Genomic DNA, 18,002 nt, shown 5'->3' on the forward strand with positions numbered 1-18,002 from the left:
TCATTGACTAGGTTCTGGAAAACAGCAGGGGCGTTAGTAAGACCAAAAGGCATCACCAAATACTCAAAGTGGCCAACTGGTGTCTTAAACACAGATTTCCACTCGTCCCCCTCTCTGATGTGGACAAGATGGTAGGCATTCCTGAGGTTGAGTTTGGTGAACCTCGTGGAACCATGGAGGGGGGCAAAAGCAGAACTGATGAGTGGCAAAGGATACTTGTTCTTCACCGTGATATTATTCAGCCCACGAAAGTCTATGCACAGCTCCAGTAACCCATCCTTTGTATTTACAAAGCAAAAACAGCACCGGAGAGGATGAAGGCCTTATAAGTCCTGCATCCAGGGAACCAGTCCATAGCCTCGTGCTCGGGGCGAGAGAGGTTATACAACCGGCTACTGGGGAGAGGAGCTCCAGGCAGGAGGTCAATGGGGCAGTTGTATGGTGAATGAGTAGGCAGCGACAGGGTGTGGTGCTTGCTGAAAACAGGAGCTAGATCGTGATACTCAGGAGGAACTGTTGACAGGTCTGGAGGTTCTTGAATGGACTGGGGCACAGACAAGGCAGGGGCAAGGGCAGGATGTAAACAATTAGAGTGACAAAATTAACTCCAAGTGGTTACCATTCTGGCGATCCAGTCGATTTGAGGGTTGTGCAGCTTTAACCATGGATGGCCAAGAATCAGGGGAGATTGAGGGCAGTCAATTATGTGGAAACTGATCCTTACCGGGGTGGTTTCCAGAGAGATGCAGGATGACAGGGACGATTCTCTCCCAGACATGGACGAGGAGCTGTCCGTTGAGAGCGTTGGTATCGAGGGGTGAATCGAGTGGAACAGTGCGCAGGCCCAACTGGGTAACGACACCACGGTCTAGGAAACTCTCGTCGGTGCCCGAGTCGATGAGAGCAGGCAGAGGAAAGGCTCTGCCACACGAGGGTGCCATTAAGCAGGGGTCTGGGGGTAGATGGCCATGGTGATTTGGCTCAACAGTATATCCCCCACTACTGCTGAGCCACCTCTTTTGCTGGACACAGGGAACAGGTGGAGACAAAGTGACCAACCTGGCCACAGTATAGGCAGCTCCAAGTGCTGATTCACAGCTGCCTCTCCTCCGGAGAGAGACGGGCCCGGCCGAGCTGCATGGGTTCAGGTTCTGGAAGAGACTTGGGAAGGGAGGCAGTCGGGAAGTAGAACAAGGCGATGAAGCAGATGTTGTTATGGGTCATGCAACCTTACCTGCCCTCTCCTTCCGACGCTCACGGAGATGGTTGTCGATGCGGATGGCGAGAGAGATGAGCTCATTGAGTCCATCAGGCTCATCCCTGGACACCAACTCGTCCTTGATGGTCTCAGTGAGAGGGTTCTGGAATGCTCCCTGAAGGGCCTACTCATTCCAGCCGCTCTCAGCGGCAAGGGTGCGAAACTCGACCGCCATTTCAGCGACACTATGGGAGCCTTGATGGAGGAACAGGAGTCATTTAGCGGCATCCTTACCGCTGACAGGATGGTCGAAGGCTCTTCATCTCCTCCGTGAATCTGGAGTAGGAGGAGCAGATGGGAGTCTCTCCCACACCGCTGTGGCCCAGGGACGTGATGCTCCACGGAGGCAGCCAATCAGGAAGGAAATCTTGGCCCGTTCACTAGCACAAGAGTAAGGCTGTTGCTCAAATACTAGTGAACATTGTACCAAAAAAGCTCTGCAAGTTCTGAGGTTGCCATTGTAACGCTCGGAAGCTGGAACAAACGGTTCACGGGGTGGAGGAGAAGGACTAGGGGCTGGTTGTGAGCTCTGGGTGAAGGTTCGGTCCTGCAGGTCAGAAAGGCTCCATGTAAACTCCTTGACATGCTCCAGAAGGGTTCTCAGGGCTTGGTCATGTTGCTCGAGTAGGGCGCCTTGGACAACAAGGGTTTGGTGGAGAGGATCTAAGCCTGCTTGGTTCATATCTTTTGGCCAGAACGTACTGTTACGCGGGGTGGAGCAGGTGAACCCAAGTGCAGACTCAGACGAGGAGACAGGGATAAGGTAACCAATGTATTTATTGAAAAGCGGGGGGAGATGGGGTGCAGGCCAGGGGGAGCTCGGGTGGGTAGCAGGGAACCAGGAACTGAGGCTGCAGCTGGGGCAAGGGGAGTAGGGGCAGGGTAAGCAGGTCCAGAGCGGAATCCAAGGAAGCAGTAGAGCGGGGGTCCAGGGTAGGGAAGCAGGATTGACGAGATGAGGGACTGGTGACAGGGACCAGAGTCAGAGAGGACGGAACTGTAGCAGAGAGAAAAGCAGCGTCAGGCTAGGGAAAACAGGCACCACAGGAATAGCAAGATCTATGTAGGAACAAATGGCTTGAAATGTAGACTGACTGAGCAGAGGCTACGATCTGGCAGTGTGGAAGTGGCAGGGCTGAGCATTTGTAGAGGTCTTGATTATGGAACAGGTTGCAGCTGGTGGGGATCTGCTTTGACTCCAGCATACCTGTCTCCACTCACACAATCAGATACACCCACACAGAGAGAGGGAGGGAAAGAGCACTGGGGGAGTGGCGGCAGGTTAGGGAGACACAGGAGGAGAACGAGAGGGCGTGGCAGGGGCAGATCTAACACCTTAAATAATGGATATTTCAAATTGTCCTAAATGTCAAACTGTCAATGGCAAGAAAGAGGTCAAAAATCACACAAGACTCCTGAAACACTTTCAGAATGAAACATCAGTCATACTAATGAATGTGGTATCCCTATAGGGCCTATGGTTTACATTTCTTTCTGTAGTTCTTGACTTAAATTCATTGGTGTAGCAGGCATACTTACACTGGCCCAGCTCCCTCAGACCAAATGCATCTGCTCTGTGAGAGAAGGAAGAGGCTGGCCCCAGAGGCCCCGCTGGCCCAGGTACACCTCTCTCCCCTTGGGCTCCTCGCTGGCCCTGGGGCCCTGTGGGAGCCAGAGCACAGGCAGCCTCAACACAACACAACACAACACTGTCCTTACACATCTAATGTGTGAACATGCACATGTGCAAGTGTCAAACTGCTTTGTACCTTTATATTTGATTTAACCTTTATTTAACTAGGCAAGTCAGTTAAGAACAAATTCTTATTTACAATGACAGCCTACTCCGGCCAAACCCGGACAACGCTGGGCCAATTGTGCGCCGCCCTATGGGACTCCCAATCACAGCCGGATGTGATTCAGCCTGGATGCGAACCAGGGACTGGAGTGACGCCTCTTGCACTGAGATGCAGTGCCTTAGACCTCTGCGCCACTCGGGAGCCCCAAGTGATAGTGTATGGGTGAGATACAGAGGTGGGGGGAAGACTTATACCTCTGGGTCCCATGGGTCCAGGTTTCCCTGCTAGGCCTGTCTCTCCAGTGCGTCCAGGGGGTCCCGCCACACCTGGGAGTCCAGCTGGCCCTGGGAGGCCTCTGGCTCCTTGGAAAACAAACGATTTAACAAATCTGTCAGAATTCCACCCGATTCAGACACTTCTTTAAACATTTGGTGCACTTTTCTGAAAATCTATAACACAACAGAGTCAAACAGTTGCCATATAAAACTATGGAGGAAGAAAAGTGAATAGTTAACCATCGGAGGTTCAGTGAGGTCCTGCTGTAAAGCGCCTCACCTGGTAGTCCGATTGCGGGGGGAGTGATGGGGGTGGGTTTGGGTGCTCCCAGTCCCACCTCGTTATCTGATGACCCATCTGGGGAGTATCTGAATAGGAGAGGTGGTGATCCCGCCTCCTCCAGCAACACAATCTGACACAAAATGAAGGAAGATTAGTGTTCAGTCCTGTTGAGATAGGAGCTAGATTTTTGAGAATATCAGGTCTCATTACATTCATGTACTGTATGTAATACTGTTTTAATGACAGGTTTGGTTGCTGCAAGATTACCTTGGATTCCAGCATACTCAGTCTATCATTCATATCAGCATAGCCAGTGCAGTTCATACACTCTAAGGAGAGAGAAAGAATGAGATATAGGTAAGTAAAGTAATAGAGTGTAGCATGTTGCTTCAAGTTAGAGATACTAGATTAACTCTCAAGTTGGCAAAAACAGGTAAGACTCACATCTTTGTCCTTTCAATCCATCCATACCAATTAATGGTGCATCAATGTGCAATAATGCAATTCCAATAGTAGGAAACATCAGAAAAGACAGGCTTGGTTTCGCATAAGAAGACACACATTTCCTAAGCCAGACTACCACAAAAGAGAAAACAAACACGCACTGTGTTGGCCCAGACTGTGTTGTTTGTAGAGAGAGAAGGTTTATGTAGTGGCTGAGACATTATGAAGTGAGCCAGTCAAAGCAGAAGCACATTTCCAAGGTGACACAGGATGGATAGACAGCAACCTCCCGTTGCTTAGATGACATATGGGCTGGAAAGAGGGAGAGAGAGTAGGGTGAGAGAGGTGAGAGATGGAGAAAAAGACAGAAAGAAAGAAAGAAAGATAGATAGATAGATAGATAGATAGATAGATAGATAGATAGATAGATAGATAGAGGAAGAGTGAAAGAGAGAGACGTGAAGCTTTCCTGGCAAACTCCCTGACCATTTATCTTCTCTCTTTGCCTGAGAAAAAACCCTTCCCTTCTCCTTTGCAAATTCTACCAACTCCTGGCCAAAGTGTCCTTCTCTGTCAGTCTGACACTTGGCATATGCCATGTGTTCAGACTGCACTGCCACTCTGCCCCGCTCCAGTGCCCGACAGAGACACCAGCCACAGATAAAAACATCTGCTAAAGTCACTTTGGAATATAAATGGAATACATGATATATTTTATTATTATATTATACAGTGCCTTGCAAAAGTATTCGGCCCCCTTGAACTTTGCGACCTTTTGCTACATTTCAGGCTTCAAACATAAAGATATAAAACTGTATATTTTTGTGACGAATCAACAACAAGTGGGACACAATCATGAAGTGGAACGACATTTATTGGATATTTCAAACTTTTTTAACAAATCAAAAACTGAAAAATTGGGCGTGCAAAATTATTCAGCCCCTTTACTTTCAGTGCAGCAAACTCTCTCCAGAAGTTCAGTGAGGATCTCGGAATGATCCAATGTTGACCTAAATGACTAATGATGATAAATACAATCCACCTGTGTGTAATCAAGTCTCCGTATAAATGCACCTGCACTGTGATAGTCTCAGAGGTCAATTAAAACTGCAGAGAGCATCATGAAGAACAAGGAACACACCAGGCATGTCCGAGATACTGTTGTGAAGAAGTTTAAAGCCGGATTTGGATACAAAAAGATTTCCCAAGCTGTAAACATCCCAAGGAGCACTGTTCAAGCGATAATATTGAAATGGAAGGAGTATCAGACCACTGCAAACCAAGAACTGGCCATCCTTCTAAACTTTCAGCTCATACAAGGAGAAGACTGATCAGAGATGCAGCCAAGAGGCCCATGATCACTCTGGATGAACTGCAGAGATCTACAGCTGAGGTGGGAGACTCTGTCCATAGGACAACAATCAGTCGTATATTGCACAAATCTGGCCTTTATGGAAGAGTGGCAAAAAGAAAGCCATTTCTTAAAGATATCCATAAAAAGTGTTGTTTAAAGTTTGCCACAAGCCACCTGGGAGACTCACCAAACATGTGGAAGAAGGTGCTCTGGTCAGATGAAACCAAAATGGAACTTTGTGGCAACATTGCAAAACGTTATGTTTGGCGTAAAAGCAACACCCTGAACACACCATCCCCACTGTCAAACATGGTGGTGGCAGCATCATGGTTTGGGCCTGCTTTTCTTCAGCAGGGACAGGGAAGATGGTTAAAATTGATGGGAAGATGGATGGAGCCAAATACAGGACCATTCTGGAAGAACCTGATGGAGTCTGCATGGTTCAAAAATAAACATATCCAGGTGTTAGAATGGCCAAGTCAAAGTCCAGACCTGAATCCAATCGAGAATCTGTGGAAAGAACTGAAAACTGCTGTTCACAAATGCTCTCCATCCAACCTCACTGAGCTCGAGCTGTTTTGCAAGGAGGAATGGGAAAAAATGTCAGTCTCTCGATGTGCAAAACTGATAGAGACATACCCCAAGCGACTTACAGCTGTAATCGCAGCAAAAGGTGGAGCTACAAAGTATTAACTTAGGGGGCTGAATAATTTTGCACGTGCAATCTTTCAGTTTTTGATTTGTTAAAGTTTGAAATATCCAATAAATGTTGTTCCACTTCATGATTGTGTCCCACTTGTTGTTGATTCTTCACAAAAAAATACAGTTTTATATCTTTCTGTTTGAAGCCTGAAATGTGGCAAAAGGTGGCAAAGTTCAAGGGGGCCGAATACTTTCGCAAGGCACTGTATATTATACATTGATTATGCTTGTGGACGTGCTTATTAATAAGTGGCCTAACAGTTGTGTTTTTTCCTCCAGTTCTCTTAGTAATGAATGTGACATCAGTGTGAAGGTGGTCTAATTCATCACCTTGTTCTCAGCTCATTAGGAAGGTGTGGTGTGTGCTGGGATTGGGAATCATGGAACATTGCAGACCTGAGGTGGGATGCCAAGAGACAGACAAGGGAATGTGACGACTTTATCAACAGATCAGAAAGAGACCCTAAAACACATTATTACACTGTTTGAAAATGTGTCTACACTGTTATTTTAAACTTAAATCCAATTGAAAATTTCACAAATCCAATTGTATTCACAATTTGTTTTTAGGAAGTTTAGTTGCTGTCATGTACACAAAACACTGCAGTTCATGAAGATTGTTCTAAGCATAGGCCTGGCATTTTCTTGATCAACCACAAGGATATTGTCAATTCCCAATCCTCTCTCCATGGCTATGTTTTCAATCTTGTAAGAAATATAATTCCTACATACAGTATCAGTAGATTAAGGAGACAAAGGAGCTGATCGTGGACTACAGGAAACAGAGGGGCTAGCATGCCTCCATCCACATCGATGGGGCTGTAGTGGAGAGGGTTGAATGCTTTAAGTTCCTCTGTGTCCACATCACTAAGGAATTAACATGGTCCACACACACCCACACAGTTGTAAAGAGGGCACGACAGCACCTCTTCCCCCTCAGGAGGCTGAAAAGATTTGGCATGGGCCCTCAGATCCTCAAAAATGTCTACAGCTGCACCATTGAGAGCATCTTGACTGGCTGCATCACCGGTTGGTACAGCAACTGCAAGGCACCCGACCGCAAGGTGCTACAGAGGGTGGTGAGTATGCCCCAGTACATCACTGGGGCAGAGCTACTTGCCTGCCAAGACCTCTATAACAGGCTTTGTCAGAGGAAGGCCCCCCCAAAATCACAAGACTACTAAACAAGACTGCTAAATAGCTAACCAAATGGCTACAAGGACTACCTACATTAACCCTTTTTTACACTAACTCTCTTGCACACACTGACGACACACACACACACACACACACACACACACACACACACACACACACACACACACACACACACACACACACACACACACACACACACACACACACACACACACACACACACACACACACATAGTTAGAATGGGTCAGTGCTCTAGATCGAATCGTACTACACTGGCTCTGACGCTTGTCGGATGTGGCAGGGCTTGCAAACCAATACAGACTACAAAGGGAAGCACAGCCGAGAGCTGCCCAGTGACACGAGCCTACCAGACGAGCTAAACTACTTCTATGCTCGCTTCGAGGCAAATAACACTGAAATGGCCATGTTCTGTTATAATCTCCACCCGGCACAGCCAGAAGAGGACTGGCCACCCCTCATAGCCTGGTTCCTCTCTAGGTTTCTTCCTAGGTTTGGCCTTTCTAGGGAGTTTTTCCTAAACACCGTGCTTCTACACCTACATTGCTTGCTGTTTGGGGTTTTAGGCTGGGTTTCTGGACAGCACTTTGAGATATCAGCTGATGTACGAAGGTCTATATAAATACATTTGATTTGATTTGAAACATGCATGAGAGCACCAGCTGTTCCGGAAGACTGTATGATCACGCTCTCCGCAGCCGATGTGAGTAAGACCTTTAAACAGGTCAACATTCACAAGGCCACAGGGCTAGCATGACGTGTACTGCGAACATGCGCTGACGAACTGGCAAGTGTCTTGACTGAGATTCTCAACCTCTCCCTTTCCGAGTCTGTAATACCAACATCTTTTAAGCAGACCACCATAGTCCCTGTGCCCAAGAACACTAAGGTAACCTGCCTAAATGACTACCGACCCGTAGCACTCATGTCTGTAGCCATGAAGTGCTTTGAAAGGCTGGTCATGACTCACATCAACACCATTATCCCAGAAACCCTAGACCCACTCCAATTTGCATACCGCCCCAACAGATGGAACTCTTCCAAGTCAAGGTAGGCTTTTGGTTTATTCATTTATTGCCATCAGGGACTGCCGGTGTAACTGTTACTGACTACACACTAACGTTACTGCATGATTATAGTGGGTTTACTTACACATTAGTTTTATTAGCTATGTTGACTAGGATGGTACTTTAGCTAATATAGGGATAACAATGTAGGTTGTGTGTATGACATGCTTTGGCATGGAAAGGTTATTTTGACTGGTCACATACAGCTGATGTGTATTTCACTGTAGTTCACAAACGAAGGGAAAAGGTAAGAGGAGGAGAGTGTATAATGGCAAGAAGGAATACAACGTAGCTGCTAAGAAAATTAACTGTGATTATTTTTTTTTATTTCACCTTTATTTAACCAGGTAGGCCAGTTGAGAACAAGTTCTCATTTACAACTGCGACCTGGCCAAGATAAAGCATAAAACAACAACACAGCGTTACACATGGAATAAACAGACATACAGTCAATAACATAATAGAAAAGTCTATATACAGTGTGTGCAAATGAGAGAAGATTAGGGAGGTAAGGCAAAAAATAGGCCATAGTGGCAAAATAATTACAATTTAGCAATTAAACACTGGAGTGATACAGTAGATGTGCAGAAGATGAATGTGCAAGTAGAGATACTGGGGTGCAAAGGAGCAACAACAAAAAAATAACAATATGGGGATGAGATAGTTGGATGGGCTATTTACAGATGGGCTATGTACAGGTGCAATGATCTGTAAGCTGCTCTGACAGCTGATGCTTAAAGTTAGCGAGGGAGATATGAGTCTCCAGCTTCAGTGATTTTTGCAATTCGTTCCAGTCATTGGGAGCAGAGAGCTGGAAGGAAACGCGGCCAAAGGAAGAATTGGCTTTGGGGGTGACCAGTGAAATATACCTGCTGGAGTGTGTGCTACAGTTGGGTGCTGCTATGGTGACGAGGGAGCTGAGATAAGGTGGGGCTTTACCTAGCAAAGACTTACAGATGACCTGGAGCCAGTGGGTTTGGCGACGATTATGAAGTGAGGGCCAGCCAAGGAGAGCATACAGGTCGCAGTGGTGCGTAGTATATGGGGCTTTGGTGACAAACCGGATGGCTAACCCTGCATCCAATTTGCTGAGTAGAGTGTTGGAGGCTATTTTGTAAATGACATCACCGAAGTCAAGGATCGGTAGGATAGTCAGTTTTACGAGGGTATGTTTGGCAGCATGAGTGAAGGATGCTTTGTTGTGAAATAGGAAGCTGATTCTAGATTTAATTTTGGATTGGAGATGCTTAATGTGAGTCTGGAAGGAGAGTTTACAGTCTAACCAGACACCTAGGTATTTTGTAGTTGTGCAAATATTCTCAGTTGTAGTTGTCCAAATAAGTCAGAACCGTCCAGAGTAGTGATGCTAGACGGGCGGGCAGGTGCGGGCAGCGATCGGTTGAAGAGCATGCATTTAGTTTTACTTGCATTTAAGAGCAGTTGGAGGCCATGGAAAGAGAGTTGTATGGCATTGAAGCTCAATAGGAGGTTAGGTAACACAGTGTCCACAGAAGGGCCAGAAGTATACAGAATGGTGTCATCTGAGTAGAGGTGGTTCAAAGAATCACTAGCAGCGAGAGCGACATCATTGATGTATACAGAGAAGAGAGTCGGCCCGAGAATTGAACCCTGTGGCACCCCCATAAAGACTGCCAGAGGTTCGGACAACAGGCCCTCCGATTTGACACACTGAACTCTGTCTGAGAAGTAGTTGGTGAACCAGGCGAGGCAGTCATTTGAGACACCAAGGCTGTTGAGTCAGCCGCTAAGAATGCGGTGATTGACAGAGTCGAAAGCATTGGCCAGGTTGATGAATATGGCTGCACAGTATTGTCTTTTATCAATGGCGGTTATGATATCGTTTAGGACCTTGAGGTGAACCCATGACCAGCTCGGAAACCAGATTTTGCATAACGAAGAAGGTACGGTGGGATTCGAAATGGTTGGTGATCTGTTTGTTAACTTGGCTTTCGAATACCTTAGAAAAGCAGGGTAGGATAGATATAGGTCTGTAACAGTTTGGGTCTAGAGCGTCTTTGAAGAGGAGGATGACCGCGGCAGCTTTCCAATCTTTATGCATGATCAGGGGTGTATTAATTCCGCCGATTCTGTTGAAAAACTTTTATGAAACGGAAGCAAACAAAACTCGGATAAAAATACCTGAATCTTTCCAATAGAAACTCTCATTTGCAACTGTTGGACTAGTGATTACACCTAAATAAGCTAGATGCATGCAAGAGTGTGCAAGGCGGTATAGAATGTGTCACTGCCTGTCCATGTGTCACTGTCTGTCATCCCAAATGTTTCTCTCAACCTGTGTGCACCTACATATTAAACTTTCATTCATAGGCTAAGTTGTTGCAACGTCATGATGGTTATAGGGAAAATTTGATTATCATGTAGTAGGCTTAACCTATCAATGTTATATAGAACTGGGTGAATGGTATATGAATAACAGTCATCCAACATGTTGTAATGGAAATAAGGTCATCATAAACTCAAACGTTCATTAAAATACACATGCAGGGTATTGAATTAAAGCTACACTCGTTGTGAATCCAGGCAACAAGTCAGATTTTTAAAATGCTTTTCGGCGAAAGCATGAGAAGCTATTATCTGATAGCATGTAACACCACAAAAGACCCGCAGGGGACGTAAACAAAATAATTAGCATATTCGGCGCTACACAAACCGCACAATAAAATATAAAACATTCATTACCTTTGACCATCTTCTTTGTTGGCACTCCTAGATGTCCCATAATCACTATTGGGTATTTTTTTTCGATTAAATCGGTCCATATATAGCCTAGATATCGTTCTATGTAGACTGTGTGATAAACGAAAAAAAATAGCGTTTCATAACGTAACGTCATTTTTTAAAATTCAAAAAGTTGACGATAAACTTTCACAAAACACTTCGAAATACTTTTGTAATGCAACTTTAGGTATTAGTAAACGTTAATAAGCGATCAAATTAATCACAAGACGAAGTGTTTTCTATAGGGATCCATCTTGAAATACTGTCCGTGTATTTCTCAACCAAAATATCCGGTCGGAGACCGGAAGAAATGGGCTGTCTCTTGTTCGTTTGACCAAGACACAAATCCTAGGCAAATGACAAGACTGTTGACATCGTGTGGAAGCTGTAGGTACTGCAACCTCAGCCATATTTAATGTCTTTCGCCCATAATAATGGGTTGAAGCGGCGGATGGATATATTTTTCCACTTTCAGTGATCAGATTTTCCTGCACTTTTCAATGAAACGCATGTTCTGTTAAAGCCACAGCCGTGATTTCATATGCATATACTATATTCATATGCATATACTATATTCCTGGCATGAGTAGCAGGGCGCTGAAATGTTGCGCGATTTTTAACAGAATGTTCGAAAAAGTAGAGGGTAGACTGAAGAGGTTAACCTGAGAGTGTCGGGTAATCACAGTGAGTTTATGCAGTTCCTGCCCATCCAATCCCACCTGTGGTGGTTCCTGCCCACCTGTGGCATTGGGGTTTTCCTGGCTCCAAAGGCAGGCACAATCCCCTGATCGACTGGGCTATAGGTTCAATCCTGGGTTGGAGCCCATTTTGCCATGGGCATTGCCTGAAGTTGGCGCTGCCTGCCCCGGGACGTTTTCCTGCAGGCTTGGAAAAAGCCACGAACCTCTCTGCCATTCCCGCGGAGTACCAGGACCTCCGGGAGGTTTTTAGGTCTGTGAAAGCGTGCTTCCTTTGCATCAGACCTATGACTGCGCCATCAACCTTCTCCCGGGCACAACACCGCCTCAGTGGCGGTTTTATTCCCTGTCAGGTCTGGAGACCAAGGCGATGGAGACTTATATTGAGGACTCCCTGGCTGCAGATGGTATCCATCCTTCTGCCTCCCGCGCCGGCACAGGGTTCTTCTTTGTCGAGAAGGTCAAAACCCTTCATCCGAGTATCGACTACCGGGGCCTGAATGACATCACAGTTAAAAAACGTTACCCGCTTCCACTCCTTGCCCCGGCTTTCGAGCTTCTCCAGGGGGCTACCATCTTCTCCAAGTTGGACCTCTGGAACGCCTACCATCTGGTATGAATCCGGGAAGGGGATGAGTGGAAGACCGCCTTCAACATGGCTAGCGGACACTATGAATGCCTGGTGATGCCATTCGGACTGACCAACCCTCCTGCTGTGTTCCAGGCCCTGGTACATAACGCTCCCCAGGTCATGTTGAACCGGTTCGTATTCCTCTACCTTAATGAGATCCTCGTGTTTTACCACTCGGCTCAAGAACATGTCCTCCATGTCAGACAAGTCTTCTAGCGTCTTCAGGAGAACCAGCTGTACTTCAAAGTGGAAAAATGCAAATTCCATCACTCCACCATCTCCTTCCTGGGGTACATCATTGCTGCAGGCAACATCCAATTGGATCCTGAAAAGGAGAGAGCGGTGGTGGATTGGCTGCAACCCACCTCCAGAGTGCTGTCGCAACGCTTCCTGGGGTTTGCCAATTTCTACTGCCAGTTCATTCGTGGCTACAGCACCCGGGATTTCCCCCTGTCAGCACTCACCTCTCCCAAGGTCCTGTTTACATGGTTTCCAGCTGCAGACCAGCCATTCTTGGACCTCAAACACCAATTCACTACCGGCCCCATCCTAATCCATCCTGATCCGTCCTGGCAATTCATGGTGGAGGTCGAAGCCTCGGACGTTGGAGTGGGGGCTGTCCTGTCCTAGCGTTCGGCCCAAGACCAAAAGCTGCATCCTTGCGCTTTCCTCTCCCATCGTCTCAACCCCACGGAAAGGAATTAAGACGTAGGTAACCGGGAAATTCTGGTGGTGAAGATGACGTTGGAGTGGAGGCACTGGTTGGAGGGGGCGGAACACCCATTCATATTATGGACAGATCACAAGAACCTGGAATATCTCCTCACCACCAAGCGCCTAAACTCCAGGCAAGCTCGATGGACCCTGCTATTCACCCTATTTAACTTCATCATCTCCTACCGCTCGGGGTCCAAGAATGTGAAGCCGGAAGCGCTGTCACGCCTCTATTGCCCCACTGCTACACCATTGACCACAAGGAATAATTACACAGTAAACAAAGAATAACAATGACGTACAAAATAAAATGGCTATATAAAGGGAGATACCTAGTCAGTTGTACAACTGAATACATTTAACTGAAATGTGTCTTTGCATTTAACCCAACACCTCTGAATCAGAGATGTGCGGAGGGCTGCCTTAATCAACATCCACATCTTCGGCGCCCAGGGAACAGTGGGTTAACTGCCTAGCTCAGGGGCAGAATGACAGATTTTTTACCTTGTCAGCTTGGGGATTCGATCCAGCAACTTTTCAGTTACTGGTCTAACTGCTGAATCGAATCCCCGAACTGGACTTAGGGGTAGATGTAACATAGTAAATGTAAATCCGAGACGCTCCAATTGGTATGATATCTTATGTTTCTTATGGTATGTATTAATGGTATGCATTAATTTGTGGATGTGCATCATCCATTTCATATGATATGTTACGAACTACAATTCGTATGATATGCTACGAACTGCAATTCGTACAAAATGTTACGAATTTCAATTTGTACTGTATGTTGCGAATTTGCAAAACGTATGATATGTTACAAATTCCAATTTGTCATGGCTGACGTTAGCTAGGTGGCTAGATGGCTAACACTAATGTTAGCTAGTTGGCTAATGTTAGCTAGGCTAGGGGTTAGGGATAGGGGTTAAGGTTAGGGCTAAAGTTAAGGTTGGTAATTGCAAAGTAGCTCAACAGTAGTAAGTAGGTGCAAAGTTGCTAGATGGGTTGCTAGATGTTCATCTTATAAATTGTTATTGAACAGGCCTTTCTAATTGACCTGGCCGGGGTATCCTGGAATGTGATGGACCTCATCCCGTCAGTAGAGGATGCCTGGTTATTCTTTAAAAGTGCCTTCCTCACCATCTTAAATAAGCATGATCCATTCAAAAAATGTAGAACTAGGAATAGATATAGCCCTTGGTTGACTCAAGACCGGTCTGCCCTTGACCAGCACAAAAACATCCTGTGGCGTTCTGCATTAGCATCGAATAGCCACCGTGATATGCAACTTTTTAGGGAAGTTAGGAACCAATATACACAGCTAAGGCTAGCTTTTTCAAACAGAAATTTGCATCCTGCAGGACAAACTCCAAACAGTTCTGGGAAACTGTAAAGTCCATGGAGAATAAGAGCACCTCTTCCCAGCTGCCCACTGCACTAAGGCTAGGAAACACTGTCACTACCGATAAATTCACAATAATTGAGCATTTCAATAAGCATTTTTCTACGGCTGGCCATGCTTTCCACCTGGCTACCGCTACCCCGGTCAACAGCCCTGCGCTCCCCACAGCAACTCGCCCAAACCTCCCCCACTTCTCCTTCACCCAAATCCAGAAAGCTGATGTTCTGAAAGAGCTGCAAAATCTGGACCCCTACAAATCAGCCGGGCTAGACAATCTGGACCCGGTCTTTCTAAAATTATCTGCCGAAATTATTGCAAACCCTATTACTAGCCTGTTCAACCTTTCTTTCGTATCGTCTGAGATTCCCATAGATTGGAAAGCTGCCACGGTCATCCACCTCTTCAAAGGGGAAGACACTCTAGATCCAAACAGACCTATATCTATTCTACCCTGCCTTTCTAAGGTCTTTGAAAACCAAGTTAACAAAAAGATTTCCATCCATTTCGAATCTCACCGTACCTTCTCCTCTATGCAACTTGGTTTCCGAGCTGGCCATGGGTGCACCTCAGGCACGCTCAAGGTCCTAAACGATATCATAACCGCCATCGATAAGAGACATTACTCCAGCCACTTTAATAATGGAAATTGATGGAAATTGATTTTAAAAAATGTATTACTTGTCACGCCCTGGTCGAAGTATTTTGTGTTTTTCTTTATGTATTTGGTCAGGCCAGGGTGTGACATGGGTTTTTGTATGTGGTGTGTAGCTTAGTGGGATTGTAGCTTAGTGGGGTGTTCTAGGAGAGACTATGGCTGTCTGAAGTGGTTCTCAATCAGAGGCAGGTGTTTATCGTTGTCTCTGATTGGGAGCCATATTTAGGCAGCCATATTCTTTGGTTGTATTGTGGGTGATTGTCCTGAGTGTCTTGATGTCCTTAGTCTGTGTTAGTTTGCACCAGTTAAGGCTGTTTCGGTTTTCACTACGTTTATTGTTTTGTAGAGTTTGTGTTTTGGATTCGTGTTACGTTGTGTAAATAAACATGGATCACAATATACGCGCTGCAGTTTGGTCCGACTCTCCTTCACCATTAGAAAACCGTGACATTACTAGCCCGTTTAAACAATGCCACTTAATATAATGTTTACATACCCTACATTACTCATCTCATATGTCTATGTATAAACTGTATTCTATATCATCTACTGCATCTTGCCATCTTCATGTAATACATGTATCACTAGCCACCTTAAACTATGCCACTTTTATGTTTACATACCCTACATTACTCATCTCATATGTATATACTGTACTCAATACCATCTACTGCATCTTGCCTATGCCGTTCTGTACCATCACTCATTCATATATCTTTATGTACATATTCTTTATCCCTTTACACTTGTGTGTATAAGGTAGTAGTTGTGGAATTGTTAGGTTAGATTACTCATGGTTATTACTGCATTGTTCAAATCAAATCAAATCAAATTTTATTTATATAGCCCTTCGTACATCAGCTGATATCTCAAAGTGCTGTACAGAAACCCAGCCTAAAACCCCAAACAGCAAGCAATGCAGGCGTAGAAGCATGGTGGCTAGGAAAAACTCCCTAGAAAGGCCAAAACCTAGGAAGAAACCTAGAGAGGAACCAGGCTATTTCTGGAACTAGAAGCACAAGCATTTCACTACTCTCGCATTAACATCTGCTAACCATGTGTATGTGACAAATAACATTTTATTTTATTTTATTTGACATTACTGTGCAGCCGTATTCATCGACCTGGCTAAGGCTTTCGACTCTGTCAATCACAACATTCTTATTGGCAGACTCAACAGCTTTGGTCTCTCAAATGATTGCCTCGCTTGGTTCACCAACTCCTTTTCCGATGGAGTTCAGTGTATCAAATCGGAGGGCCTGTTGTCCGGACCTCTGACAGTCTCTATGGGGGTGCCACAGGGTTCAATTCTCGGGCCGACTCTCTTCTCTGTATACATCAACGATGTCGCTCTCGCTGCTGGTGATTCTTTGATCCACTTTTACGCAGATGACACCATTCCTCTGGCCCTTTGTTGGTCACTGTGTTAACTAACCTCCAGATGAGCTTCAATGCCATACAACTCTCCTTCTGTGGCCTCCAACTGCTCTTAAATGCAAGTAAAACTAAATGCATGCTCTTCAACCGATCACCTGCCTGCCCGTCCAGCATCACTACTCTGCACGGTTCTGACTTAGAATATGTGGACAACTACAAATACCTAGGTGTCTGGTTAGACTGTAAACTCTCCTTCCAGACTTACATTAAACATCTCCAATCCAAAATTAAATCTAGAATCAGCTTCCTATTCCTATTAAGCATCCTTCACTCATGCTGCCAAACATACCCTTGTAAAACTGACCATCCTACCGATCCTTGACTTCGGCGATGTCATTTACAAAATAGCCTCCAACACTCTACTCAATTAATTGGATTCAGTCTATCACAGTGCCATCCGTTTTGTCACCAAAGCCCCATATACTACCCATCACTGCAACCTGTATGATCCCGTTGGCTGGCCCTCGCTTCATACTTGTCGCCAAACCCACTGGCTCCATGTCATCTACAAGTCTCTGCTAGGTAAAGCCCCGCCTTATCTCAGCTCACTGGTCACCATAGCAGCACCCACCCGTAGCACGTGCTCCAGCAGGTATATCTCACTGGTCACCCCCAAAGCCAATTCTTCCTTTGGCCGCCTCTCCTTCCAGTTATCTGCTGCCAATGACTGGAACGAACTGCAAGAATCTCTGAAGCTGGAGACTCATATCTCCCTCACTAGCTTTAAGCACCAGCTGTCTGAGCAGCTCACAGATCACTGCACCTGTACATAGCTAATCTGTAAATAGCCCATACAATCTACCTCATTCCCATACTGTATTTATTTATTTATTGATCTTGCTCCTTTGCACCCCAGTTTCTAAACTTGCACATTCACCTTACGCACATCCTACCATTCCAGTGTTTAATTGCTATATTGTAATTACTTTGCTGCCATGGCCTATTTATTGCCTTACCTCTTATCCTACCTCATTTGCACATGCTGTATATATATATTTAACTGTTTTAATGATTGTATGTTTGTTTATTCCATGTGTAACTCTGTGTTGTTGTATGTGTCGAACTGCATTGCTTTATCTTGGCCAGGTCGCAGTTGCAAATGAGAACTTGTTCTCAACTAGCCTACCTGGTTAAATAAAGGTGTAAAAAAATATTCAAACACGCAACCTTATATTCCCACCCTGACCAACCACCCTCCTTTACTTTTTGCTTTAAGTAACTGTGAGCGGACCAAGTAATTGAGCGTCACTCTAAAGCAGAAAGGTGGAATAAATGAGTCAGGAGTAGGTTTTCTTGATTGAACACAGTTCTCTATTGAGGGCATTTGGTCAACACAAACACTCCAA

General features: G+C 45.4%; 1 protein-coding gene across 4 annotated transcripts in view; it reads right to left on the reverse strand.

Annotated features, from left to right (window-relative positions):
• Positions 1 to 18,002, reverse strand: part of LOC118390037 (collagen alpha-1(XXVI) chain-like) — a 65,047-nt gene that overhangs the window by 11,581 nt on the left and 35,464 nt on the right. For 3 of the 4 annotated variants that reach the window (XM_035780178.2, XM_035780177.2, XM_052529854.1), the window contains exons 4-7: positions 3,883 to 3,944; positions 3,613 to 3,745; positions 3,312 to 3,419; positions 2,798 to 2,920 (exon numbers count right to left, since the gene is read on the reverse strand). In XM_035780178.2, the coding sequence (XP_035636071.1) occupies positions 2,798 to 2,920; positions 3,312 to 3,419; positions 3,613 to 3,745; positions 3,883 to 3,944 (426 nt within the window). Of the gene's footprint in view, positions 1 to 2,797; positions 2,921 to 3,311; positions 3,420 to 3,612; positions 3,746 to 3,882; positions 3,945 to 11,080; positions 11,350 to 18,002 lie in introns of those variants that run through there. The other variant, XM_052529855.1, reaches the window with a different exon arrangement.

Source organism: Oncorhynchus keta, chromosome 11 (assembly GCF_023373465.1).
Source record: "Oncorhynchus keta strain PuntledgeMale-10-30-2019 chromosome 11, Oket_V2, whole genome shotgun sequence".
Taxonomy (NCBI): Eukaryota; Metazoa; Chordata; class Actinopteri; order Salmoniformes; family Salmonidae; genus Oncorhynchus; species Oncorhynchus keta.